This window comes from Lutra lutra, chromosome 15 (genome assembly GCF_902655055.1).
Source record: "Lutra lutra chromosome 15, mLutLut1.2, whole genome shotgun sequence".
NCBI classification, from domain to species: Eukaryota; Metazoa; Chordata; class Mammalia; order Carnivora; family Mustelidae; genus Lutra; species Lutra lutra.
In genome coordinates this window covers 2366723-2389759 of record NC_062292.1, presented here as the reverse complement: position 1 = coordinate 2389759, position 23037 = coordinate 2366723, and the positions used below count along the sequence as shown (strand labels likewise).

At 40.2% G+C, this 23037-nt stretch overlaps 1 protein-coding gene across 1 annotated transcript; it reads right to left on the bottom strand.

Annotated features, from left to right (window-relative positions):
- Positions 1-280: 280 nt before the first annotated feature.
- NTMT2 (N-terminal Xaa-Pro-Lys N-methyltransferase 2) lies at positions 281-22537 on the bottom strand. The gene is made up of 4 exons (XM_047704386.1): positions 22318-22537; positions 10780-10955; positions 2197-2449; positions 281-1434 (listed from the first exon to the last, which is right to left on the bottom strand). Exons 1-4 carry the CDS (start codon positions 22469-22471, stop codon positions 1163-1165), a joined length of 855 nt encoding a protein of 284 aa, XP_047560342.1. The 5' UTR covers positions 22472-22537; the 3' UTR covers positions 281-1162.
- Positions 22538-23037: the final 500 nt, after the last annotated feature.

The following is a 23037-nucleotide window of genomic DNA, read 5'->3' as shown; positions in this document are numbered from 1 at the left end:
TGAGTCTTACATGGGGTTCCATGCTCAGGGGGAACCTGACTCTCCCTCTGACCCTCCCCCACACTACCATGCTTTTTCTCTCATTCTCTCTCTTTCAAATAAATAAATGAATCTTTAAAAAAACATTAAATTGCATTTTTTGTTTGAATGATTTTAGATTTTTTTCTTGAGGTGGGGAGGGGCAGAGGGAGAGGGGGAGAGAAGATCCTGCACCTGGCATGGAGCCCCATGCAGGACATACCCTGAGATCATGACCTGAGCCAAAATCAAGAGTTAGATGCTTAAAGAACTGAGCCACTCAGGCACCCCTAGATTATTTTTAACTAAACCAATGCCTTAAATTAATCCAGTTAACTTAGTTTTCATGGTTTACCATTTCCCTTCTCTTTCCAATGTACATTCTTAGCAAAGAAAGAAACAGGACTGGCTACAATGAAGCAAGCAGTGTTGGAGGCCAATGGCTAAAATTAGATTATCGAGGACATTTACTTATACATTCACAGCTGAAATTTCAACATACAACATTTTCTCCTGAAAGGAGATACTTCCTCATCACTGAAATGGAGACCTCTGTTATCAAATTACATCCATATTACATCATTGGTGGTAAAATTGAACCAAAATAGAAAGTGAAGCCACATATACTTTTTCTGGGAAGAGAAAGGCTAAAGAAAAATGAAGCAGTGGATTTGTTTTCATAGACTATTTTGACTGGTGCCGTCTTAATTAGGGTGAGATTTTTTTGTCTAAGAGAAGTAGCAGTCCTAAAGAGGAATGAAATAGACTTTAACTAGCATGAGGGCAGAGAAAGGGGGTCTAGACTTGAACCCACCCATCCCGGGATACTCCATAATGCAAATGTTCACAGACCAAGACAGTTTATAATTTAACATTGATCCCTTTTCTGTTTTTGTGTTCACTTGTATAGTTTGGGTGTATACAAGCAGTTCTTAAAACAATTTTCCTGATGTTTCACTCTATATATCGTCCAGAAAATCCATTGGGTGTGTGCATGTCCTTATAAAATTAGTGGAAACTTGTACATACTACATCATTTCCAGACATGCATTGCATCTCTTCTCTCCATCACCCCATGAACTAGGAGGAGAGGACCTCTGCCCCAAAGCACCCTGAGCAGCCCAGCCCTGCATTCCACTGCCAGTCAGGAATGTCCATCACTGTGCAATGCGAACATCCACACCGGGACGCACTGCTCTGGAAAACCGTCCTGCTTCTCCTGGCCCAGCACCACCAGCCCACTCTTCCTAATGAGGCTCCAGAGGATGTCCATGTCCCGAGTCACACTGCTATCAGAGAGATTGAAGAGACAGCCCTGCCAAGCCACGTTGTCCTTCAGTATGACGACACCATTTTCTTTCAGGCCAGCTCGGCACTGGGAAAGAAACTCAAGAAGGTCTTTATCAGTCAGGTGCCCTACAGGTGAGGCCAAGTAGATGGGGGAACAGGATGAAATGATGGGTGTGAGGGAGGAGAGTAGGAAGGTAGGAAAGACCACAAGTCTAAGAATAAGGAGACCATTTGTTCATTCATTCACGAGTTACTTAAGAGCCTGAACTGGTCTAGTTGCAGGAGACTTAAGAATTTAGGTAAGAGGACAGGTATCCTCTCTGAGGAGGCTCTGTGTCCCATCTATAAAATAGGAATTCAACTAGCTGGTCTGTCTATCTCACAAGCACAAAATAAACTATTGCCTAGCCCCTGAGTCCGTGCCATTGTCCCCAGACAACCCAATTTTGTCATCACTCCTCTGTGTCTCCTAGCCACACACACATTCACTTAGACCAAATTCTAATTCATTGCTACCTCATTTCCTGAGAATTTAAATCTAAGAAATTCTAGTTTTGCCAATAAATGGGGATAAACTTTTTTGACCTCACTTTTTAAAGTTTTTCAAGAATTTGGTTTTCTTCTTAGAGTTAGGTTGGTATAAAGGCATTCCACCCCTGAAGATGGGAACTTTCAGGCTTGTAGTAGAGCATCTTAGGGGAAAGACTGGGAGGACCAGAGCTCTGGGGGTTTCTAAGATGCCTAAGTCTAGATAACTGCTCTAAGCATGACTACAACTCCCTCTCCCTTTAGGTCTTTGCTTCCCCTCCACACATCCTCAGATTAGCCCCCGGTGTCGTCTTCTCTATCTGGGAAGGGGAGAGAGGCCAATGTTGGGCCGTGCAGCACTAACCAGAGACCACTGAATCCAGATGACATCGTATCTGCCCAATGGGGGCGTGAATTCCTGCAGGCTGTGGCAGTGGTAACTTTCTACCTTGTCCCCATTGACCTGCAGATAGTTCTGGGCTTCGAGGAGGAACGATTCCATCATGTCCACCAGCTCCACGCTGTTGAAAACCGGCAACAAGACATGCTTGCTGACCCTTCCTATCCCAGAGCCGCAATCCAAGGCACAGTCTGTCCCAGCTCGCCCGGGGCCCTGCAGAAAGGTACCTTATGGAATACTTCAAATACAAACACTGACCCTGAGTCTAGGACGCTCCAATGACCTCTTTAAACTAACTTTATTTTGGTCAGTTTCACATAATAAAATGCATTCTTTTAAATACACCACTCAATGAGTTTGAACAAAGTATATGGGCATGTATCCACTACCACGATTGAGTTCTAGAATACCCAGTTACCTTTTTAAAAAAATACCCAACCTTGCTAGCTTTCACTTTCTTTATTTTATCCAAATATAGATCTTCAAAAGAATTTCAAAGCCAGAAAGTAATATCTTAGGTCTAAAAACCTGGTAATTTTCTCAAGGAAATGAACCCCTGAAAGCCCTTTAAAAGTAGAATTGTATTAACTGCAAATCTGGGTCAAGCCCACAGCTAAATGGACCTGCAGAGTGGCTTATGGCTATATTAAAAAAAAAAAGGAAGGAAGGAAGGAAGGGAGGGAGGAAAGAAGGAAGGAAAAAGAGAGGAGAGGAGAAGTGAGAGAAGAGAAGAAGAGAGGAGAAAGGAAAGGAGAGAAAAGAAAAGTAAAAGGAAGGAAAGGAAAGGAAAGGGAAGGAAAGGAAAGGAAAGGAAAGGAAAGGAAAGGAAAAGAAAGAAAAGAAAAGAAAAGAGCAAAGCAGTGAAAAAGCCTTTCAGGCCAGAATTTTACTTCAAACCTAGCCCCAATGGCACACAGCCCTATCACATGGATAGAAGGTGTTTGCAGCAAAGTCTCCTTGTCTCTTTTCATGCTAGAAATAGTTTTCTGCCTTTATAAGAGAAATTACCTGATTTACTGGGCACAAATTCCCTCTAAAATAATTTTTATAAAGTGTGTCTATACACTAAATCAACTGGAGGTGAAGGATAGATAGGCGGTGCAGGGAGAAGCCAGCCAATGGAAACTTTCTCCAACTTGCTTCTACAAAGTAACACATACCTATACATACACATACACAGATATATATGTGTCATATGTATATACATATATATATATACACATATACATGAGTGTATATTATTCAGTGTCTATGCATTATCTTGTCTAGATTTCTTGTCATAAGGGATGACTGCTAAATATGTTTTGTGTTAAAAATTACAGCAATGAGATACTTATGTTGCCAATCAAAATCTTGAGAAAGACTGCTCTTGTTTTCACAGCAACTAAGGATTTTAAAAAAACATTTGTCTAAGGATCAAGAGGTGATGTTTGAGCAGCGGAAATGCTCCTTTCTAGTCCACCCAGGAGGCCTTCTTCACATCAATAAAGTCACAAGGAAGAACAAAAAGTGAAGCAGTTGTGGCTTCTTTTCAAATGGAATCATAATAACCATGATTTATCAAGTACTCATACACAGAAGCTCTTTGCATCTGTAATAACTATAATAATCAAAACAATTCCATAAAATCATGATTATTCCCACGTTTGAAGCTGAGGAAACTTAGATTTCTAATACCACACAGTAATGGCTGAATTAGGGCTTGAACACAGAACTGCTTGAATCCAAACCCAGTTCTGCCTTAGCGTTGTCACCTCAAGTACCAACCCCGATTCCCTCAGTAGTATCTGTCTAATGCTATGTTGAACAAAATCATAAGGCTTCAATGAGACTCAATGAAGGAAAGAGTTCTGTGATTGTCTAGTAATGTCTGCCTTGTGCATGGGAAGGGGAAGTGGCAGTACATGTTCCATGGGTTTGCCATTCCTACTTACACTATGTCACCTCCCTCATTTGGGTATTATAACGTAAACTAGTTCAGAAAAATAAAAAAGGCCTAAGCTAAAGATTTGTATTGTTAACACCATAATGAAAACATCTTTTAAGTAAATCTGTTACATAAACAAGATGAGGAAAGTATAGGGAAATTCATTTAAGTTACTGAAAATGATGTTACTAGAAATTTATATGCTCAATTAGAGATTATAACTACAAATTTTTCCTACCGTTACTTGGCTTTAAGTCTCTATGGATCATGTTGCTCAGGTTATCGTAGCAAGTAGTCTTAGGATTAAACCACAGAATGAAAAAGAGGGCTCAGAGACCTGTGCCAGAGGAGTAGAGATGATAAAAGCTTTCCTCCTTTATCTCAATGAACCACAGAAACACAAAGCTGCTCTGGCTAATGGGAGGTAGGGCCTCACCCACTCACCCTCCCTATCATTCTCCCAATAAGACCTTGAAGCATCTTAGCAAAACCCTAGAGTTTTTAAAGGATTCATGTCTAATTTCCCTACTTTTTTAGACAAAGAAACCAAGATTCAGAGAGGTGAAAGGTTTGAGATAGAATTCCCTTGAAAATTCTCATCCTTGGAGTTGTATTTTTCTCCAATTTAGATGTGTGATATTTGACTATAGTTACTTTTGAAACAATGGTTATTTACAACTACATTAAGGTACCCTTCACCCTAATTCTGTGTACCATAGCTCTTTACCACTATTGCTTAGTTCTCGTTATCTACTCTACATGTACTGGCACTGTCTCCCCGATCCTGGCACCAAATTTCACTCTCTCTCTCACACACAACTCCTCTGGAAGGAGTATTTAAAAACAGATCTCAGGGACATCTCCTGACTCTTGGACACTATGGCTGCCCCTATTGAAAGCTCATGTCTTTCCATGAATATGACTAGACCTACACACAATGTATGATTTCAAAACAAGACGTTTTGTTATTTTCCTTTTTTTAATTGAAAAATGCTTTTATTATATAATGACCTTGAATAAATATTACATCTAATATTATTCTTATTTTTTATTATGTTGAGTAAGCCACTCTATAGTACATCATTAGTTTTTGATGTAGTGTTCAGTGATTCGTTAGTTGTGTGTAACACCCAGTGCTCATCACAGCACATTTTGTTATTTTCATCGTCACTTACGATGCTGTCTTCCTATGTATGGATTCATATAAATAGCAAAATACTGTTGCGAATTTCATTTTCATTTTGATTCTGCCTATATATTTTGCTTCAAAGAACATCATTTTAAGTTCATCCAGTGGAGTTTAAAACTAAAAGGAAAGTGTTAAATGCCACCATATAAAAACCATGAAATAGAACAAATGAGACCCAGAGTTTTTAATCATCTAATCTCTGCAAGAGGTCAAAAGATAAAGAACCTTCTTTGCAGAAATGTCTGTTCATGTCCTCTGCCCATTTCTTGATTGGATTCTTTGTTCTTTGGGTGTTGAGTTTGCTAAGTTCTTTATAGATTTTGGACACTAGCCCTTTATCTGATATGTCATTTGCAAATATCTTCTCCCATTCTGTCAGTTGTCTTTTGGTTTTGTTCACTGTTTCCTTTGCTGTGCAAAAGCTTTTGATCTTGATAAAATCCCAAAAGTTCATTTTTGCCCTTGCTTCCCTTGCCTTTGGTGATGTTCCTAGGAAGATGTTGCTGCGGCTGACGTCGAAGAGGTTGCTGCCTGTGTTCTCCTCGAGGATTTTGATGGATTCCTTTCTCACATTGAGATCCTTCATCCATTTTGAGTCTATTCTCGTGTGTGGTGTAAGGAAATGATCCAATTTCATTTTTCTGCATGTGGCTGTCCAATTTTCCCAACACCATTTATTGAAGAGGCTGTCTTTTTTCCATTGGACATTCTTTCCTGCTTTGTCGAAGATGAGTTGACCATAGAGTTGAGGGTCCATTTCTGGGCTCTCTATTCTGTTCCATTGATCTATGTGTCTGTTTTTGTGCCAGTACCATGCTGTCTTGATGATGACAGCTTTGTAATAGAGCTTGAAGTCCGGAATTGTGATGCCACCAACTTTGGCTTTCTTCTTCAATATTCCTTTGGCTATTCGAGGTCTTTTCTGGTTCCATATAAATTTTAGGATTATTTGTTCCATTTCTTTGAAAAAATGGATGGTACTTTGATAGGAATTGCATTAAATGTGTAGATTGCTTTAGGTAGCATAGACATTTTCACAATATTTATTCTTCCAATCCAGGAGCATGGAACATTTTTCCATTTCTTTGTGTCTTCCTCAATTTCTTTCATGAGTACTTTATAGTTTTCTGAGTATAGATTCTTAGTCTCTTTGGTTAGGTTTATTCCTAGGTATCTTATAGTTTTGGGTGCAATTGTAAATGGGATGGACTCCTTAATTTCTCTTTCTTCTGTCTTGTTGTTGGTGTAGAGAAATGCAACTGATTTCTGTGCATTGATTTTATATCCTGACACTTTACTGAATTCCTGTACAAGTTCTAGCAGTTTTGGAGTGGAGTCTTTTGGGTTTTCCACATAGAGTATCATATCATCTGCGAAGAGTGATAGTTTGACTTCTTCTTTGCCGATTTGGATGCCTTTAATTTCCTTTTGTTGTCTGATTGCTGAGGCTAGGACTTCTAGTGCTATGTTGAATAGCAGTGGTGATAACGGACATCCCTGCCGTGTTCCTGACCTTAGCGGAAAAGCTTTCAGTTTTTCTCCATTGAGAATGATATTTGCGGTGGGTTTTTCATAGATGGCTTTGATAATATTGAGGTATGTGCCCTCTATCCCTACACTTTGAAGAGTTTTGATCAGGAAGGGATGCTGTACTTTGTCACTTTCTGCAAAGAAGACATCCAGATGGCCAACAGACACATGAAAAAGTGCTCCATATCACTCGGCATCAGGGAAATACAAATCAAAACCACCATGAGATATCACCTCACACCAGTCAGAATGGCTAAAATTAACAAGTCAGGAAATGACAGATGCTGGCGAGGATGCGGAGAAAGGGGAACCCTCCTACACTGTTGGTGGGAATGCAAGCTGGTGCAACCACTCTGGAAAACAGCATGGAGGTTCCTCAAAATGTTGAAAATAGAACTACCCTATGACCCTGCAATTGCACTGCTGGGTATTTACCCTAAAGATACAAACGTAGTGATCCGAAGGGGCACGTGCACCCGAATGTTTATAGCAGCAATGTCTACAATAGCCAAACTATGGAAAGAACCTAGATGTCCATCTACAGACGAATGGATAAAGAAGATGTGGTATATATACACAATGGAATACTATGCAGCCATCAAAAGAAATGAAATCTTGCCATTTGCGACGACGTGGATGGAACTAGAGGGTATCATGCTTAGCGAAATAAGTCAATCGGAGAAAGACAACTATCATATGATCTCCCTGATATGAGGGAGAGGAGATGCAACATGGGGGGTTGAGGGGGTAGGAGAAGAGTAAATGAAACAAGATGGGATTGGGAGGGAGACAAACCATAAGTGACTCTTAATCTCACAAAACAAACTGAGGGTTGATGGGGGAGGGGGTTGGGAGAGGGGGTGGGGTTATGGATATTGGGGAGGGTATGTGCTATGGTGAGTGTTGTGAAGTGTGTAAACCTGGCGATTCGCAGACCTGTACCCCTGGGGATAAAAATATATGTTTATAAAGCTGTAAAAAAAAAAAAAAAAAAAAAGAAAGAAAGAAAGAAAGAAAGAAAGGATGAATACCCAAGTTTTGTAGCAACATGGACGGGACTGGAAGAGATTATGCTGAGTGAAATAAGTCAAGCAGAGAGAGTCAATTATCATATGGTTTCACTTATTTGTGGAGCATAACAAATAGCATGGAGGACAAGGGGAGATGGAGAGGAGAAGGGAGTTGAGGGAAATTGGAAGGGGAGGTGAACCATGAGAGACTATGGACTCTGAAAAACGATCTGAGAATTTTGAAGGGGTGGGGGGTGGGAGGTTGGGGGCACCAGGTGGTGGGTATTGTAGAGGGCACAGATTGCATGGAGCACTGGGTGTGGTGCAAAAATAATGAATACTGTTATGCTGAAAAAATAAAAAAAAATTTAAAAAAAAAAAATAAAAAAAAAATAAATAAATAAATAAATAAAATAAAAAAAATTAAAAAAAAAAAAAAGATAAAGAACCACCAAATACTGGTTATTTTGTAGAAACTGCTGCTTTCCCACTAGAAGGCTAAAACAGAGGAAAGTTATCGGCCATGCCATTGACATCATCCTGGTATCATGTGTTTGTTTGCTAAAGCAAACGTATTTGAAGCAAGTTTAAACACCTTTCCCACTGTCCTGGGTCACTAAGTGGTGAAAGGAAGGCAAAACTTTGTATTAAACAGTCTGCCTTTTCCCAGTTGACAGGAGATAAATCATGTCAGGTACTCGTATTCCCTATAGTCTTGTATCTTGACCTGGATACGAATTTAGCAGATTATTAAGGTCAAAGCACCAAAATATCATTTCTTTAAAAAGACTGTGTGCAGTTAGTTAGAGGTCACTGCTTCAGAACGAGCCTGGTCCATTGAGAAGGACTCCTCGTATTTGTTTGAAAAGAGCAGGCTGTTTTTCTCCAACATAAATAAGCAAGCATAAGGCTGTTTCCTTTCCCAGGTCCATGGGCACGTGTATGGGCTGTCTGACCAGCATCCCTGTGGTCAGCTTGGCATTCCACTCGGAGTGACAAGCAGCTGGATTACAAACTAAGCTTCTCAGACGCACTGGGATCAAAGTCGGCCTCGCCACAAGGCAAGCAGGAGGGATTGCTTTCAGCCAGGCTGGAGAAGAACTGAGGTCTGTGGTACACACACACACACACACACACACAGAGAGAGAGAGAGAGAAAGAGAGAGAGAGAGAGAGCAAGGATTTTTCTGCTTCATGAGACAAATGGAAAAAATATGTTGTGGTTAAGAGTAAAGAGTTTGGTGTCAGAAGACCTGGTTGGGCTTCAGTCCCGGCTCGGTCTCTTACCAGCTCCATCACCTTGACAACTTATTTAACATGTCCAAACCTCAGTTTCCACAACTGGAAAAACAAGGATAATGACAGTACTTACCTTCTAGAATTCTTATGGAACCTAATCAAGACGGTACCTCTAAAGTGCTTAGCTGAGCGACTATCTCAGAAAACCACGCCAAGAAATCAGTCAGCAACACCGATTAGAAATACTCCAGTTGCCCTGACCTATACAGAGCCACAGCCATCACCTCCAGCCGTACCGTCCCTCATGGCGGCGCCTGACGCTCACACAGGGGCCCCAGTGGGTGCTCCATCCTGATCCAACTCTCTCTGCTCAGGCACTTGGGGCTCCAAGGAGGATGGATGTGAGGTGAACCTCACCTCAACACTAGGGATATTCTTAACAGTGTGCTTCTAAGGAGCTTGGCAACCTAACCCAAATACTTATTTATAATGTTTATTTATAATAAATTTATTATAAATTATTATTTATAATGTTTACTTATAATGTTCCTTTTTTTTAATTTAAACTCAATTAATTAACATATAATGTACTATTGGTTTCAGAGGTACAGGCCTGTGATTCATCAGTCTCCTATAACCCAGTGCTTTTATCAGAATAAAATGGGCTCCAAATTTCCAATAGATGACTTCAAAATGAATCGGGATGAAACCCGTTTGCCAGTTAGGACTTTATGGCTTCAGCAGGACCAATAGCAGCTTTATTGTGTCCGCAGCTCCTAAGTTTATTCTAACAACTGGATGAAGTTCCTTAAACTGTAATGAACATATTTTATGAAAGCCTATTAGTAGTAGTAGTAGAAATAAATTAGATTTATTGGATGATAATTATGCACAACAAAGCAAGCACTTGATACATATTATCTCATTTAATCTTCACATTATCCTATGAGGAAGGTTCTAGGGTTATGCCCAGGTCACAGGTGAAAAAACTGAGACTTAGAGCACTTAAGAAACAATTCCAAGGTTGCTTATACACTAAATAGAAGAACCTCATGACTCTGAAGACCAAGTTTTTGGCCACCACACTATACAGTCTGTCTCTGTGGGGTGGGAGGAGTAAGGAAAGAGTTTCACCCAAGACCAGAGCTACAGAGAGATCACATTCTTTCAAGGCAAAGTCTGCACTATGTATTAAATAATATAAAGAGATTCTACTGTTCTTATCATTTTAAAACCAAGCATAGGCATGCATTTCTTTACTATATTGAATTTGTATTATAGGAAATCAATAAATGGCCCCAAGATCCCAAATGGCATTCTCATCAATCATTTTGGTGTCAACTATTTCATCTGTGAGAGTCCAGAAAGAGATGTCTTCTTAATCCCCAAATTATAATATTAGCACTGCTGGTTCACCTTCCCCTGAAGCATGAGAGATTAGCTGGTACTAGGATGATGAAATGCCAAGTGGGATGAACCAGTGGTTTGATGCAACCCATCCTTTCTCAACATCTTAAAGCAGGCTTTCAGGCTAAACTCTTGGCTGAGCTATATGGCTTCAATATGACTTAAATGACAACACAGAAGCATGTGAGTGCGATGTTTGCAAAGACTTTGCTTCCTTATCAAGCAGCAGTTGGATAACTCACCCCAACATATTTCCTAAGAAATTCCCGAGAAGCCTGGATATCTGGCTTGGACAGTTCAATGAAATTTCCCATCATACCCTCTTCTGTAGCAGGTACTTCTTGGTAGAAAAGTTTAGCTCTGGCATAGAACTGCATCTCACCATTGATGATTTGACTTGTTAAAGCATACAATTTCACTGCAAATGAAATATTATTAATATTTATATGACAGAACAAGTTCATTCTTAACATACATTGAACTGTCTCTTAGAAGCCTGTGGATTTGTGCCATGAGGAAAGGCATAGTAAGAAGACCTAGGTTTGAGTTCTGGTTCAGAGACTTACTATGTTACCTTAGGAAAACTTCTTAACCTCTCTGATCTTCAGGTATCTCATGCATAGTGGCATTTTTGTGACTTACTAACTCTATAGTTTAATGGAACTTTAGTTTATTACTGTATTTTCTAGAAGTTTAACACCATTTACTATAATAGAATGAAGACGGTCACAAGCTTCATAGTGAGTTTTATCTTTGAGCTCCAAATGTTTTATGAGAACTTAATCATTAACCTTTACTTCTAATCACAAGGTACATTCAGGGTAGCTATTTTTTTCACCACTTTTTAAAGCAACTCATACTGAACTGTTTCTTTGTACCAACATTACAGAAGATGTGCTTGAGCTCTTTCTTCTGAAAAATAAAATAACAAAAAAGGATAAAAAGATTTGTTGAGCAACTATTCTGTACCAGGTAGTATATTAGGCACATTCGCATATACTGTGCCACTTAATTATTTAAGAAACCATACAAGGTATTATTTTAAGACATTTATTTTTAGAAAAAATATGTACTCCCATTTCTAAAGAGTAAATATGGATGTACGTGTTTTTTGTAAACAAAAGTGTACCTCTTTAGATATAAAATATTCTCATTAGAGGACATTCAGAAGGAAACGATAGAGAGCAGAGGAAAGGAAGGTACTTCTGATTCAAGTCTGTAGGCTGAATACATGCATTTATCTTGCCTTTCCCCATATTCCTCCCAAATTTTTTTAATAAACTCAACACATAACAGTGAAGAAAATGAGAGGAGTGCCACTGATGGATTCATGATTTCAACAAATGTTTGGAAGACAAAAAGCAGATGGAACAAAGCTAAAAAATTTTTCAGTCTTGTATAGATGCAAAAGGAAATAAGAGTTAGTCAAAAATCTCTCTGCAAGCCAACCAGTGAGAGGACAAACACACCCTCCCAAAAGCAACTGGCAGCACAGCTATAACCCTGGGTGAGGGAGTGTCTTCTTTAAAAATTTTTTAAATTCAATTAATTGCCCAAGGAGACCTAAAGCAGTTAGTGTTAGGATCCTGGAATACAACTCATTTTAGCATATAGATGAACCCAAGCATCTCATCTGCTCACACAGATCAGAGTCTGGTAAGATCTACCTATACATGTACAGCTCTTTGTCGTCCTTTCTTTTCAGGGGAGACATATTTAACAGAGGAAACCTTCTCCATTACCTAGAATCATTGAACCTGTCCTTATCCCTAACTATGGATAAAAAAGTTTTCTAAACATGTGAGGGTAAAACAGCAGTCTGAAAGAAAAAGATAGAGATAAGCCATTAGAAATGACCCAAAAGAAAAGAGAAATAATTCAGGAAGTAGATGAGAATTTAAACCAAAACTAAACAGAAAAAAATATAACCTTGGTGCGATATGAGAACTGGTGCGTCCATAAACCAAAAATAAGATGCCAAGAAAGTGATAATTCAAAGAATAACAAAGAATTCTTAGAAATTAAAGTTTTGATTACCAAAAACTTTGGAATAGAGCATTGAATAAATTTGTCAGAACATAAATAAAAAGACAGACATGAAATACTGAGGTAAATAGATTAGAGCTATAAAGACTTAATTCAGGAGGCCCAAACATCAAGCCAATTAGAATTCTCGATAACAGAGAAATGGAAGGAGGAAAATTATTAAAGACATAATAGAGGAAAATTTCCCAGAGCTGAAAGTGATTGTAGGGTCCAACAAATAGTGAGCAACATGTATTTAATTTACACAAATCCTTAGGAAATTTCAAAACACAAAGAGTAATAATCCTAGAAATAGAAGATCCTAAAGTTGTTTAGAAGGGGAAAGGTGGTTGACCTTCAAGGAGGGTTGCCAGATTTAGCAAATAAAAATATGAGACAAGCAATTAGTTTTGAATTTTATATAAACAATAAGAATTTCTTAGTATGTGTATACTTGAAATATTGTATATTGCACAGGGCATACTTACACAAAAAAATATTCATTGATCATTTAAAATTCAAATATATCTGGAGTTTTATATTTTATCTGGCAACTAGATTCAAAGAAGTAGAATCAGGCTTGTAACATAGGTCTAATCAGAGCACGGGGAATTATATGCAGCTAATGAATCATTGAACACTCATCAAAAACTAATCATGTACTAAACAGTGGTTAGCTGAACATAATAAGGAAGAAAGAATGAAAGCAGAGAGAGAGAAAGAAAGAAAGAAAAAAGAGCCGAGACCAGAAAATAGGGTCACCTGGCTGGCTCAGTCAGTAGAGCATGTGACTCTTGATCTGGGGCTTGTGAACTTGAGCCCCATATTGAGTGTAGAGATTCCTTAAAAATAAAATCTTTAAGAAAAAAATAAATACTAGAAAACAAAGAAGGAATGCCATCAATATTCTGAGAGAAAATTATTTTGAACCTAAAACTTAATACCCAGTCAAACGTGGAAGAATATTTACCTACCACGGATTCATTCTTCAGAGTTTCTTGAAGCTATATTCCAGCCCAATCAAGGTGAAAATCAAGACAAGGTATGTGTCAAAAGACAATGAAATTAACCCAGGAATCCAATGAAAAGAAATCCCAAAATGATAGATACTTATCAGATCTGGAAAGAAATCAGTCTTTATTACAACAGAAAATATAGGCTTCAGAAACATAAGTTCATCCAGAAGTAGAATGAATTGGATTCTGGGCAATAGAGTAAGAAAGAATCAAAGATACATTAGTTATATTCTAAAGAAGACATATTTTTTTATCTCAACCATCACAAATAAAAGACAGGTGAAAACTCCAAACAAAATATATAACAGTACAAAAATGTTATGATATAAAGCAAATCAAAATAAACATAATTTTCAGTAAAAAAAGAGTATATGAGAATCTATTTAATCTTAATTGGAATCATTTTTATTCAAGTAGCACCGAGGTTGTGAAATTGGACTAAGGCACTACTTGGTTCTTGATTGAATAAAAATTACATAGTCCCAAATTTTGATTTTAAAAGTTGAAAATCCAACAAACACCACTTATAATGTTTCATTATAATATATTCCATCTATGAAGTTACACTGGTATTTTCCAACTCAAAGATGTTGGAGCCAATTTTTGGACCTTTGAATGGTCATGAGTTTGCTGAAAGGGATAGAAGAATCAGTTCCAATGTACACTTTCTAGAGACTAACAATATTATATGCTATAGTTCCATATATATTAACTGTTACAGATTTTTTTAAATACAAATCTTTTAAAAGAATTAAATATGTAGATGCTTTTTGCCATTTTATACACATATTAACAACTGAGAAAATACGTTAAAAGGAGAGTCCTCAGGTTCAAAACATTGGGAACTACTACCCTACACCGATCTCTCTTCTCTAGCACTTAGTAAAGTGTTGTGTGAACAGCAGGTAGCTCAATAAATTCTACAAGGACAACAAAAATCAAGCTTAGTCATCCCAATACCATGAGTGCTCCAAATTCTTCTGTGTATCTCAGAAAACCTGTCTAGGAAATCACAGCTCATAGACTCTTCCCCAAGTTGCATGCTGCCTGGGACCACAAGCAAGCTAGAGCCCAGTACTCTCACTGAGCCAGCCAAAGCAGCAAAGCAGCCATACTCATCACCACCTGCTTAAGTCAACTAGTTGGTGAAGTCTATTAAAACCCTTAATCTGGAAATGGGAATGGTCCATTATGCCAGCAACACTTAGACCACAAGTGAATGCCAAGCCCAGCAGGGGTCAGATTCAATAGGTAGGTTTTTATGGTTATGGGCTTCAGTTCTCATTTTCACCTAATTGACAGGAGCATTTCACTAAAACGATATATGAGGTGTCATGGCCAGCCCCAGGTTCCCCTCTCTTGGTAGCTCCCGCAACAGTGCAAATTGACTCAGATAAGGTAATCAATCATCAGCTTGTGCCTTTTTAGTAAAGGAATACACTAGCAGCTCATTCTTGTAGGATTGCAATGTCTCTGTGAAATTTGGGGTAGTCTAAGACAGAGTTCTTGATATAGTTCTATTCATTCTTGATATAATATGGTACTTATTTCCTGACCTACACTATGGGCTGAACTCCCAAGACCCTTGCAATGGTTCACTTGTTACAAAAAGGAAAGTAGAATACACATTAATTTGCCCTGAAGAAGAATTCGGATCTTGTGAACTCCCTAAGGAAAATTTTGTTAATAGCTAAGTGCTTATACCTGCTGAGTATCTTCTTGTCTTTTGTTTCCTTCTTCTTCCTTTTTGTTTTTCTAAATGGTTGGTCTAGATTTTTTTAGACTTTGTTCCAGATGTTAAAACTGTTTGTCAACTAAAAATTGATCTGAGAGAATAAGTAGGTTAAGTTGAGAGATTTAGTTTGAAATTATTTGAGATAGGATAATGGATCATGTTAACGTTTTGTTTATAAACGGGAAAAAAAAGCCCAATAGGAGATGGTTTTGTGAATGGTAAGACCTTCCATAAAAGAGATTTGCAGATGAGAACTTCCCAATTTAGCCATTAAAGAATTAATGGTAAAAATGGAAAGAAGGAAAGAAGGAAGGTAGGCAGGCGGGAAGGAAGAAGTATCTAGGTATCATGGAATATTATTCAACCACAAAAAAAGAAGGAAATCCTGTCATTTATGACAATATAGATGGACCCTGAGGGCATTATGCTAAGTGATAGAAGTTAAACAGGAAAGACAAACAAGGTCTGGTGAGTCGGAATACTAGAATACTTGTGATTATCAAGTCTTGGAATTGCCCTGAGGGGCCCTCTAGGTTTGATTTACTCCTTGGATGCTTTAGGTATCTGGTGGTTTTGATCTCTAAAATAATGCGCTACCTACCCTAAAAGTCTTCAAGTGCTGCTTCTTTTTCAGCTGAGGGCTAGTTCAGCGGTTCCTAATTCTTTCCAGGCTTGAACACAAATGAGGTGACCAAAGGGAGGGCAGGAGGGACAACACACTTTCCCCGCTTCAGCAAGGACCTGCCACCCCATGCCATATTCTCTACCCACTTGGCTGAACATCTTCCCAACTCTCTTTCTTGAGTGTTCTACCTCACCTACTATCAAACTTTAGAAGTCTACAAGTCAGGCTAAGACAGTGGGGGGAGATTCCTCACGGTGAGATGTGCACTGGAACCATCAGACCTGATTCGGCAGTCGCCATGTGTCCTGTGCACCTCACCAGCAGCCTGTGGGAGTCTCTAGCACTGTTTCCACATTCCACAAAAACACTCTGTGTGGATCTCTTGCCCACACTGAATTCTTCAGGCTAAGGCTGTCTCTCACTTGTGTTTGCAACCTCAGCACTTACCATTATGTTTAACACATAGCAGGTCTCTTTTGAATCTCCACTGACTAAATGAATATGGCTCACTTTCTGTTCTTTGAATAGCATGCAGGTTCAACAAAGGAGAGAGTGGCTAGAGGGAAAAGCTGACATAAGGGACACAAGTTATACTTTTCGTGTAGTTTCTATCTATCCTCCTAATTAGGCATATCCATATAATGAAACATAGTAACTGCCACTGACCAAACATGGACGTATGCACTACCTATGCTTAGGGTTCACACCTAACAGAACAGGTAAGATAGATGCTGTCACCTACGGAAGAGCACAAGACAGAAAGAGCTAAATTACCCAAGACTGAGTAGCTACTGAGAACACAACCAGAATTTAAACCCAGATTGAGGGGCGCCTGGGGGACTCAGTCGTTGGGCGTCTGCCTTCAGCTCAAGTCATGGTCCCAGGGCCCTGGGATCGAGCCCCACATCAGGGTCCCTGCTCAGCGGGAAACCTGCTTCTCCCTGTCCCAGCCCCTGCTTGTGTTCCCTCTCTCACTGTCTCTCTGTCTGTCAAATAAATAAATGGGTTTTTTTTAGATTTTTTTAAATTTATTTATTTGACAGACAGAGATCACAAGTAGGCAGAGAGGCAGGCAGAGAGAGAGAGGGGGAAGCGGGCTCCCTGCTGAGCAGAGAGCCCGATGCGGGACTCGATCCCAGGACCCTGAGATCATGACCTGAGCCGAAGGCAGCGGTTTAACCCACTAACCCACCCAGGTGCCCCAATAAATAAATCTTTTAAAAAAATAAATGAACCCAGGTCTATTTAAATCCAAAACCCGTATCTCATCCCTCTCATGCCATGTGTGTATCTAAAAGTCTGCTAAATAAAACAAGGTATCTGGTTCTCCATTTCTTTAAAGCAAATAATCTTGCAGCATCTGCATTGCAAAGGTAACAGCAAATGTTTGAAAACGTATCAGTCTCCAGTGAGTTGTGCAGCCGTGCCTCCATAGGGGTAAAATCAATTTGAAAAATGCCAATGGTTATATGCTGAGTTTTGTTTGGCAGTCCCATGTGTCTTATGGGAAGTGTTTTTATTTGTTAACTCTGGCCTTTAACTGTGTTGCCAGACAGGTGACCATTGTTGCAATTTCCTCCTTAGAGACCGATTCCTGTAGAAAGAGGTAAGGGAAGGGGGGATACTAAAAATTGGTGGGTACCTCTTGGCCACCCGGCCTTATACTAAGCACTTTCATATTAACTCTTCACATTATCTGTTTTAATCCTCATTATGATAACACGAAACTGGGGGTAGAGTCATCATTTTGCCCATGAGTGATGACTCAGAAAGATTTAGTAATTTAATGTCACATAGAAATCACATGTCATAGCCATGTCCCAGCCCCTCCGTATTCTGCTAAACTGTGGAACCCCTGTTCTAAATGTGAAGTTAGATGAAGCCTTTAACAACGCGCAGGAGTGATAGACTCTTACTCCGTGTGTGATCAACAAACGGTCACTGACTTCTATGTACTCGGAAGTACATTGTGGAGAACACTAGAAGGATCCTTGAGGGGCTAACCTGTAGAAACGTCTCTGCTGGGCCTTAATAAGCCCCGTGAGCACTGCTTCACCAACTGGAGATGTATACAGTTGTTATTTCCTATTTGGTCGCCAACAACCACCTTCAGACAAATCACTCACCCCAAGCCCCCAAGTGCCCTTGTGCAGGTATAACTGGGTTACATGACCCTACTCACTGGCCTGCCTCTCTTGTTGATTATCTCAGCACAAAGCTAATGTTCCTGTCAACAAATAAACATAGTAAACCTTCCATCGCTGCCTACATAACTCAAGTTGCCGTTTTCACTGGGAGGCAACATGATTCTGAACCTCAAAAAAAGGCCGACTCTGGAGTCAGACTGCCCCGGTTCCAACCCTGCTTCCCCACGCACAGCCACGTGACCTCCGGTAGGTCACTTAACTCCACGACACATGGGCCCCGCAGACATAAGGGGTGGAAAAGAATGGTACCACCTAACGGGCGCGCCGTCAGGAGTCACTGACTTAGGAACACGCAGGGCACTGAGAGCAGCAGCCGGCTTACTCCCGTTTCTTCCTGCACAGTGATGTGTTTGATGACACGGCCAAGCCGTTATAGGGAATTTGTGTCGGGCATGCTCTTGCTTCTCCACAAATTTCTGAATCTGGCCAAGGATATTCCAGCAAACGTCCCCATGACTGAATGTCCCTGCACAGTGTGCCTGTGGGACCGGCCACCTAATGCAGGCAGCTGGAAGGAGGAAGGCAGGAAAGAAGGAATCGGAGAGTCTGGTTAGCCACCGTCCTTCCCATAGTTACCCCAAACAACAAACTCTCTGTGCAGGCCCTACAGTAGCCTTTCCCTAACCTTTTAAAATAAGGGCTTTACTTTCATTTCTATGAAGTTTTGAAACCACCAAAGGAGGGGAGGCCAATTCCAAGACACTTGAGCGGAGCTGAGGAGAGAGCGCATCTACTGGCTAAGTTTTCATTTCAAACCAAAAATCTCACTATCCCCTGCTGCCTGAAAAGTCCCACACAAGTGCGCCGAGCTTATCGTCTTTGGTAACCCCTGAGCTAGGGAAGACCATCTGGTAGCATTGGAAGAGGTCTGGCTCCAAGGAAGAAAAGGAAAACTAATCCTTACTGAGTATTGGCTATTTACTACGAGCAATTGCTTTTAATGCTTCCAACTGCCCTGAGGAAAATGATACTCAAACACTTTAGCAACTTCCAGAGGTGAATTTCTCTATCAGGAACAGTGTCAGAACTTGAACTCAAGACTTTAGTGACCTGAAATTAATTATTACTAGGAGGCCACTTGATCTGCTGTGAACAGATATGAAATTCTATGTGCCAGGAACCATGGTAAATGCAAAATTCTGTAGATATAGAAGAGGATAAGATAAATGAGTCATGGGAACTAGAGTCCCATCAGAGAACTAATATAGGAAGATACATGCGTTCCATAAATAGACGTTATAATCACCTAGGGGAGAAAACCAAGGGTTAAGTAAGATAATCACAGGTCTGGGGAAGACTTGTGATTGGATGAAAGTCATACTAGCAGGCGAGACACACGTGCTGGTTCCTTTCCGCCCCTTGAAATTAGCTTAGAGTCTCCTGGAGGTGCTTTTGCATCTGTCATGAGAAGAAAACACTGCAAAAAAAAGCCGAGTATTCATAGAGCTGACAGCTTGCCTTTCCTGTAACCTTAATTTAAACCTTTTAAGGATTAATAAAAAATTATTTGTTGATTTGCCTTCATTACCAGTTTATAAAATTCTGAAGAACAGATACCATGTCTAATTGTTTGAATCTTCTCCAGGACATTAAAGAGCTCTTTGCACAATGACAGAGTTCCATAAAAGTCTTTTAATACTAAATTGAACTCATCAGGAAGTAGAAGTGTCTGGTGTTTCTATCTCTAGAAATCAGTGTTTCTCCCTGGCAGAAGCGTTTACCAGAGACCACACATTACATACACTATGTCATGTTGCTCAGCAGCCCTGCAGTTTGACAGGGCCACACAACTGGTTCTGGGCGATGGTCTCTAAGGAGATGTAATGTATGTCCTTCTGGGACACAATATTTATGGGCTATTAGGGAAAACTTCAGCTCCTAGCTTCCCTTACCAAAGTGACTAGCAGTGTTCCCAGTCATGGAGCCTTTGTCATCCTAGATCCCTGAGTGTCTATGTGGAACACAGCCTCCACCCCCATAATGCATGTTGAAATGATACAGCAAAAATGTAAACTTTTATGTTTGGCCATTGAGATTTTAGGGTTAGTTTGTTACTGCAGGATAGCGTAGTGCATACAGACTAAAATAGCTCCCAACTGCTAAAATCAAAGAGACACCATGGATGGGGCCACCTTGGTTACTCTCAAGGGAAACGAATGTCTGGGCTGAATCATCCCAGTCAGAGAAAATAAGCAGTACCTGTTTATGGAAAACTGACTAAGTGAGATGGATTTGTCTTTGGCTTAGAAATGGACTAAGGTTTTCAAAGAGTGTTAATGGGAACTGATGGGAGATATCAAAGTGCCTCAGGAGCCATTTGTGAGGCAAAGAGGACAAAGCAGGGCACACATCCTGTCCCCAACCCTAAAGCAGAAAATTTTCACTTTTTCCTATTTCACACTGGGCTTCTATAGGAGACGCTGTCAAAACTTTGTTCTTATTAATATTTTTGGTAAAGATTGAAAATTATTCATAAACCACCAGCACAGTCACAGAGGAGAAAAATCGGTATAATCAGAACGACTCTACTGATTAAAACAGGGATTGAGACGAAACATAAATTATACTCTCCTTTTCCCGAATTAATTTTCAACTGATTTTCAGAAGATACTGTTTTATTCTTCCTTCTTAACTCATCTTCAGCTACTTTCAGAGGGGAAATCTCTCTCATAATTAACATTTGGCTGCCCTCTGCCCCTTGGTGAGTATCTTAGTAATTTTAAGTGATAGCTTTTCCCAGTCTACGGCAGCTCAGCCACTAAGATGTTACTGAGATGTGGCACACACAAGGCTTTCAAGAGTGTCTCTGGGAAAGCAGTGCTCTGCCAGTGTGTGGAACAACCAGGACAGCCTCCCCTTCCAAAGGGACTGCTCTAGTTTTTCCATTTGGATACAAATGAGACGCATGACACATCCTTAAAGAATTACTCATGGGCTGTGTGACCTACGGGAAAGAGCCCTTGTCTTAGTTTCTTGCTTTGCTATCTGAATGAGATCTGTCTAGGTTAGATTTCATCATCTCTGAATTTTCTATTCCCCATTTGAAAAATTAAGATGGGGGACAAGGGTGCGAAGGTGGGAGGAGAAAAGTAATCATATTATCCTATCCATCCCATGGTGTAGCTGCGAGGATCAAACAGAATCATAAATAAGGAAATTCTTAAGAAGCATGGTATAAGATGAAAGCATTTGTAGGTCTAGAATTAAAGATCCCTTCATAAATGGATTTATAAAAAGAAAACTTGGTAGGCTGCTAACTAGTTTCTTGAACGCAGTACAAAGAATTACGTAGCTCCTACCGTGTCTGGAAACCCTGGCCACATCAAGTGCACAAAGGGGCTTTCAGACAGCCTTAAGAAAACAGACTGGCGCTGATACATACTGGTCCTGCTTTCATTGGGAGAAAATATAAATCAAAGGGGGGACACTTCACTCTTTAATCACAAGTTATTTCCTCTTCGGTGCTGTTAAGGGTTCCTTGAAATAACCCCATTCACAGAGGCTAAGAGAAATAGTGGAGCAAACCCGATAAGCTTTTTATTGCCCTATTGTCTAATTCCCTGAAAACTGGAGGAAATAGGGAAAAGAGAGACAGACCACTGCCCCAGGTTTTTTGTTAATATTCAAAGACCAGACTAAAACCTGCTCCTTTTTGGTTCTCTATTACTGTGTCTCAGGAAAGCCAGAAAGGATCATGCAGAGTGTGGGCTCATGTACACACACACACACACACACAACAAGGACACCTCGATCTATTACCGTTTAGTCTTTCTTTTTATCTCTTAGCTGACATATTACTATGTTAATACTCTCATCTTTGAGTTACCTAATTTGCCCCCCTCTCAATTGTGGCAAATATTTTAAAAGTCCTTCAAAACTCAGGAAATGGATTTCTGTACGCCTGGTAGTCGGGAAAACCGACACCCAGGGAAGGAAATCACAGTTCTTGACAGGGCGTGGGCATCGCAAAGCAGAGACCCGGCCTTCCAAACAGCACCTGATCTTTGCACCTGGCAAGAAAGAAGGACGTGGAAACGTTTAAGCCCCCTGACATCGGCTGTAGGTTCTTTTTACATGAAAAGTGTCCTTGTTCTAACTTCTCTTGCTGAGGTCTCAGGACCTCACAAAGTCCCCCTTTCTTGTCCCTTATCTAATAGCTCTGACGCACTTACCCAGGGGAATTTTTTCCAGCAGGTAGAGATAGCTCTGAAAGAAGTCATTGCGAATGGCTTTGTGGAGGATAAAGGACATGCTATGTCGACAGAGTTCATCGTCAGTCTTCTGCCAGCGGGATCTAAAGGCAAAATGGGCTCCCAGGTGGGCCATGGAGAGGGGGCTGATAATTATTCCTACAGAGAAAGGGAACTTGCCCGGCTGTTTCTTTGAATTAGCCTTCTCTTCCGACACGAACTTGAGACTGTCATTTTAAACCAGCCCCTGTCCATCCATATCAGGAGAGGCTGTCAGGGGGGCGTGGGGGAGGGGCAGCAGACTTGGAAGGTCAAGCTCCTGGCACATCCCCTGTCTAATAACTTGGGCAACACCGCTTCAAGCCAGCAGGTGCTAAGTAAAGATGAAAACAGGCTGAGTGAGATCCTACTTCATCCAGGAAAAAGCAGCCTTCCCTCTTTACTTGCCACTTCAAACCGGGAGGAGCACAACCCGCTAACACCCTGACTATTTGCTTTAATTTGATTCCTAAATTGGTACGGCCTAATTTCCATTTCAAAGCATAGGAAATATTTTGCAGGAGATTCTGTTTCCTGATTTCCATCACTCGTCCTGGAACACAGAATCCTCAAGTTACAAGGACCCTTCAAAGTCATCCTAGCCAACCAGGCTCCTCCCATCAGGGCAATCTCACTCAAATCTTTTCATAGAGGTGGATATGC

Excerpts from the sequence above, each read along its gene's own strand:
- NTMT2 (XM_047704386.1), bottom strand. The coding sequence starts at position 22,471 with ATGGCCCACCTGGGAGCCCATTTTGCCTTTAGATCCCGCTGGCAGAAG. Across the intron at positions 2,450-10,779 it reads TTCTTAGGAAATATGTTGGG|GGCCCCGGGCGAGCTGGGAC; the intron begins GTGAGTTATCCA and ends ACCTTTCTGCAG. Across the intron at positions 1,435-2,196 it reads GATTCAGTGGTCTCTGGTTA|GGCACCTGACTGATAAAGAC; the intron begins GTGCTGCACGGC and ends CCTCACCTGTAG.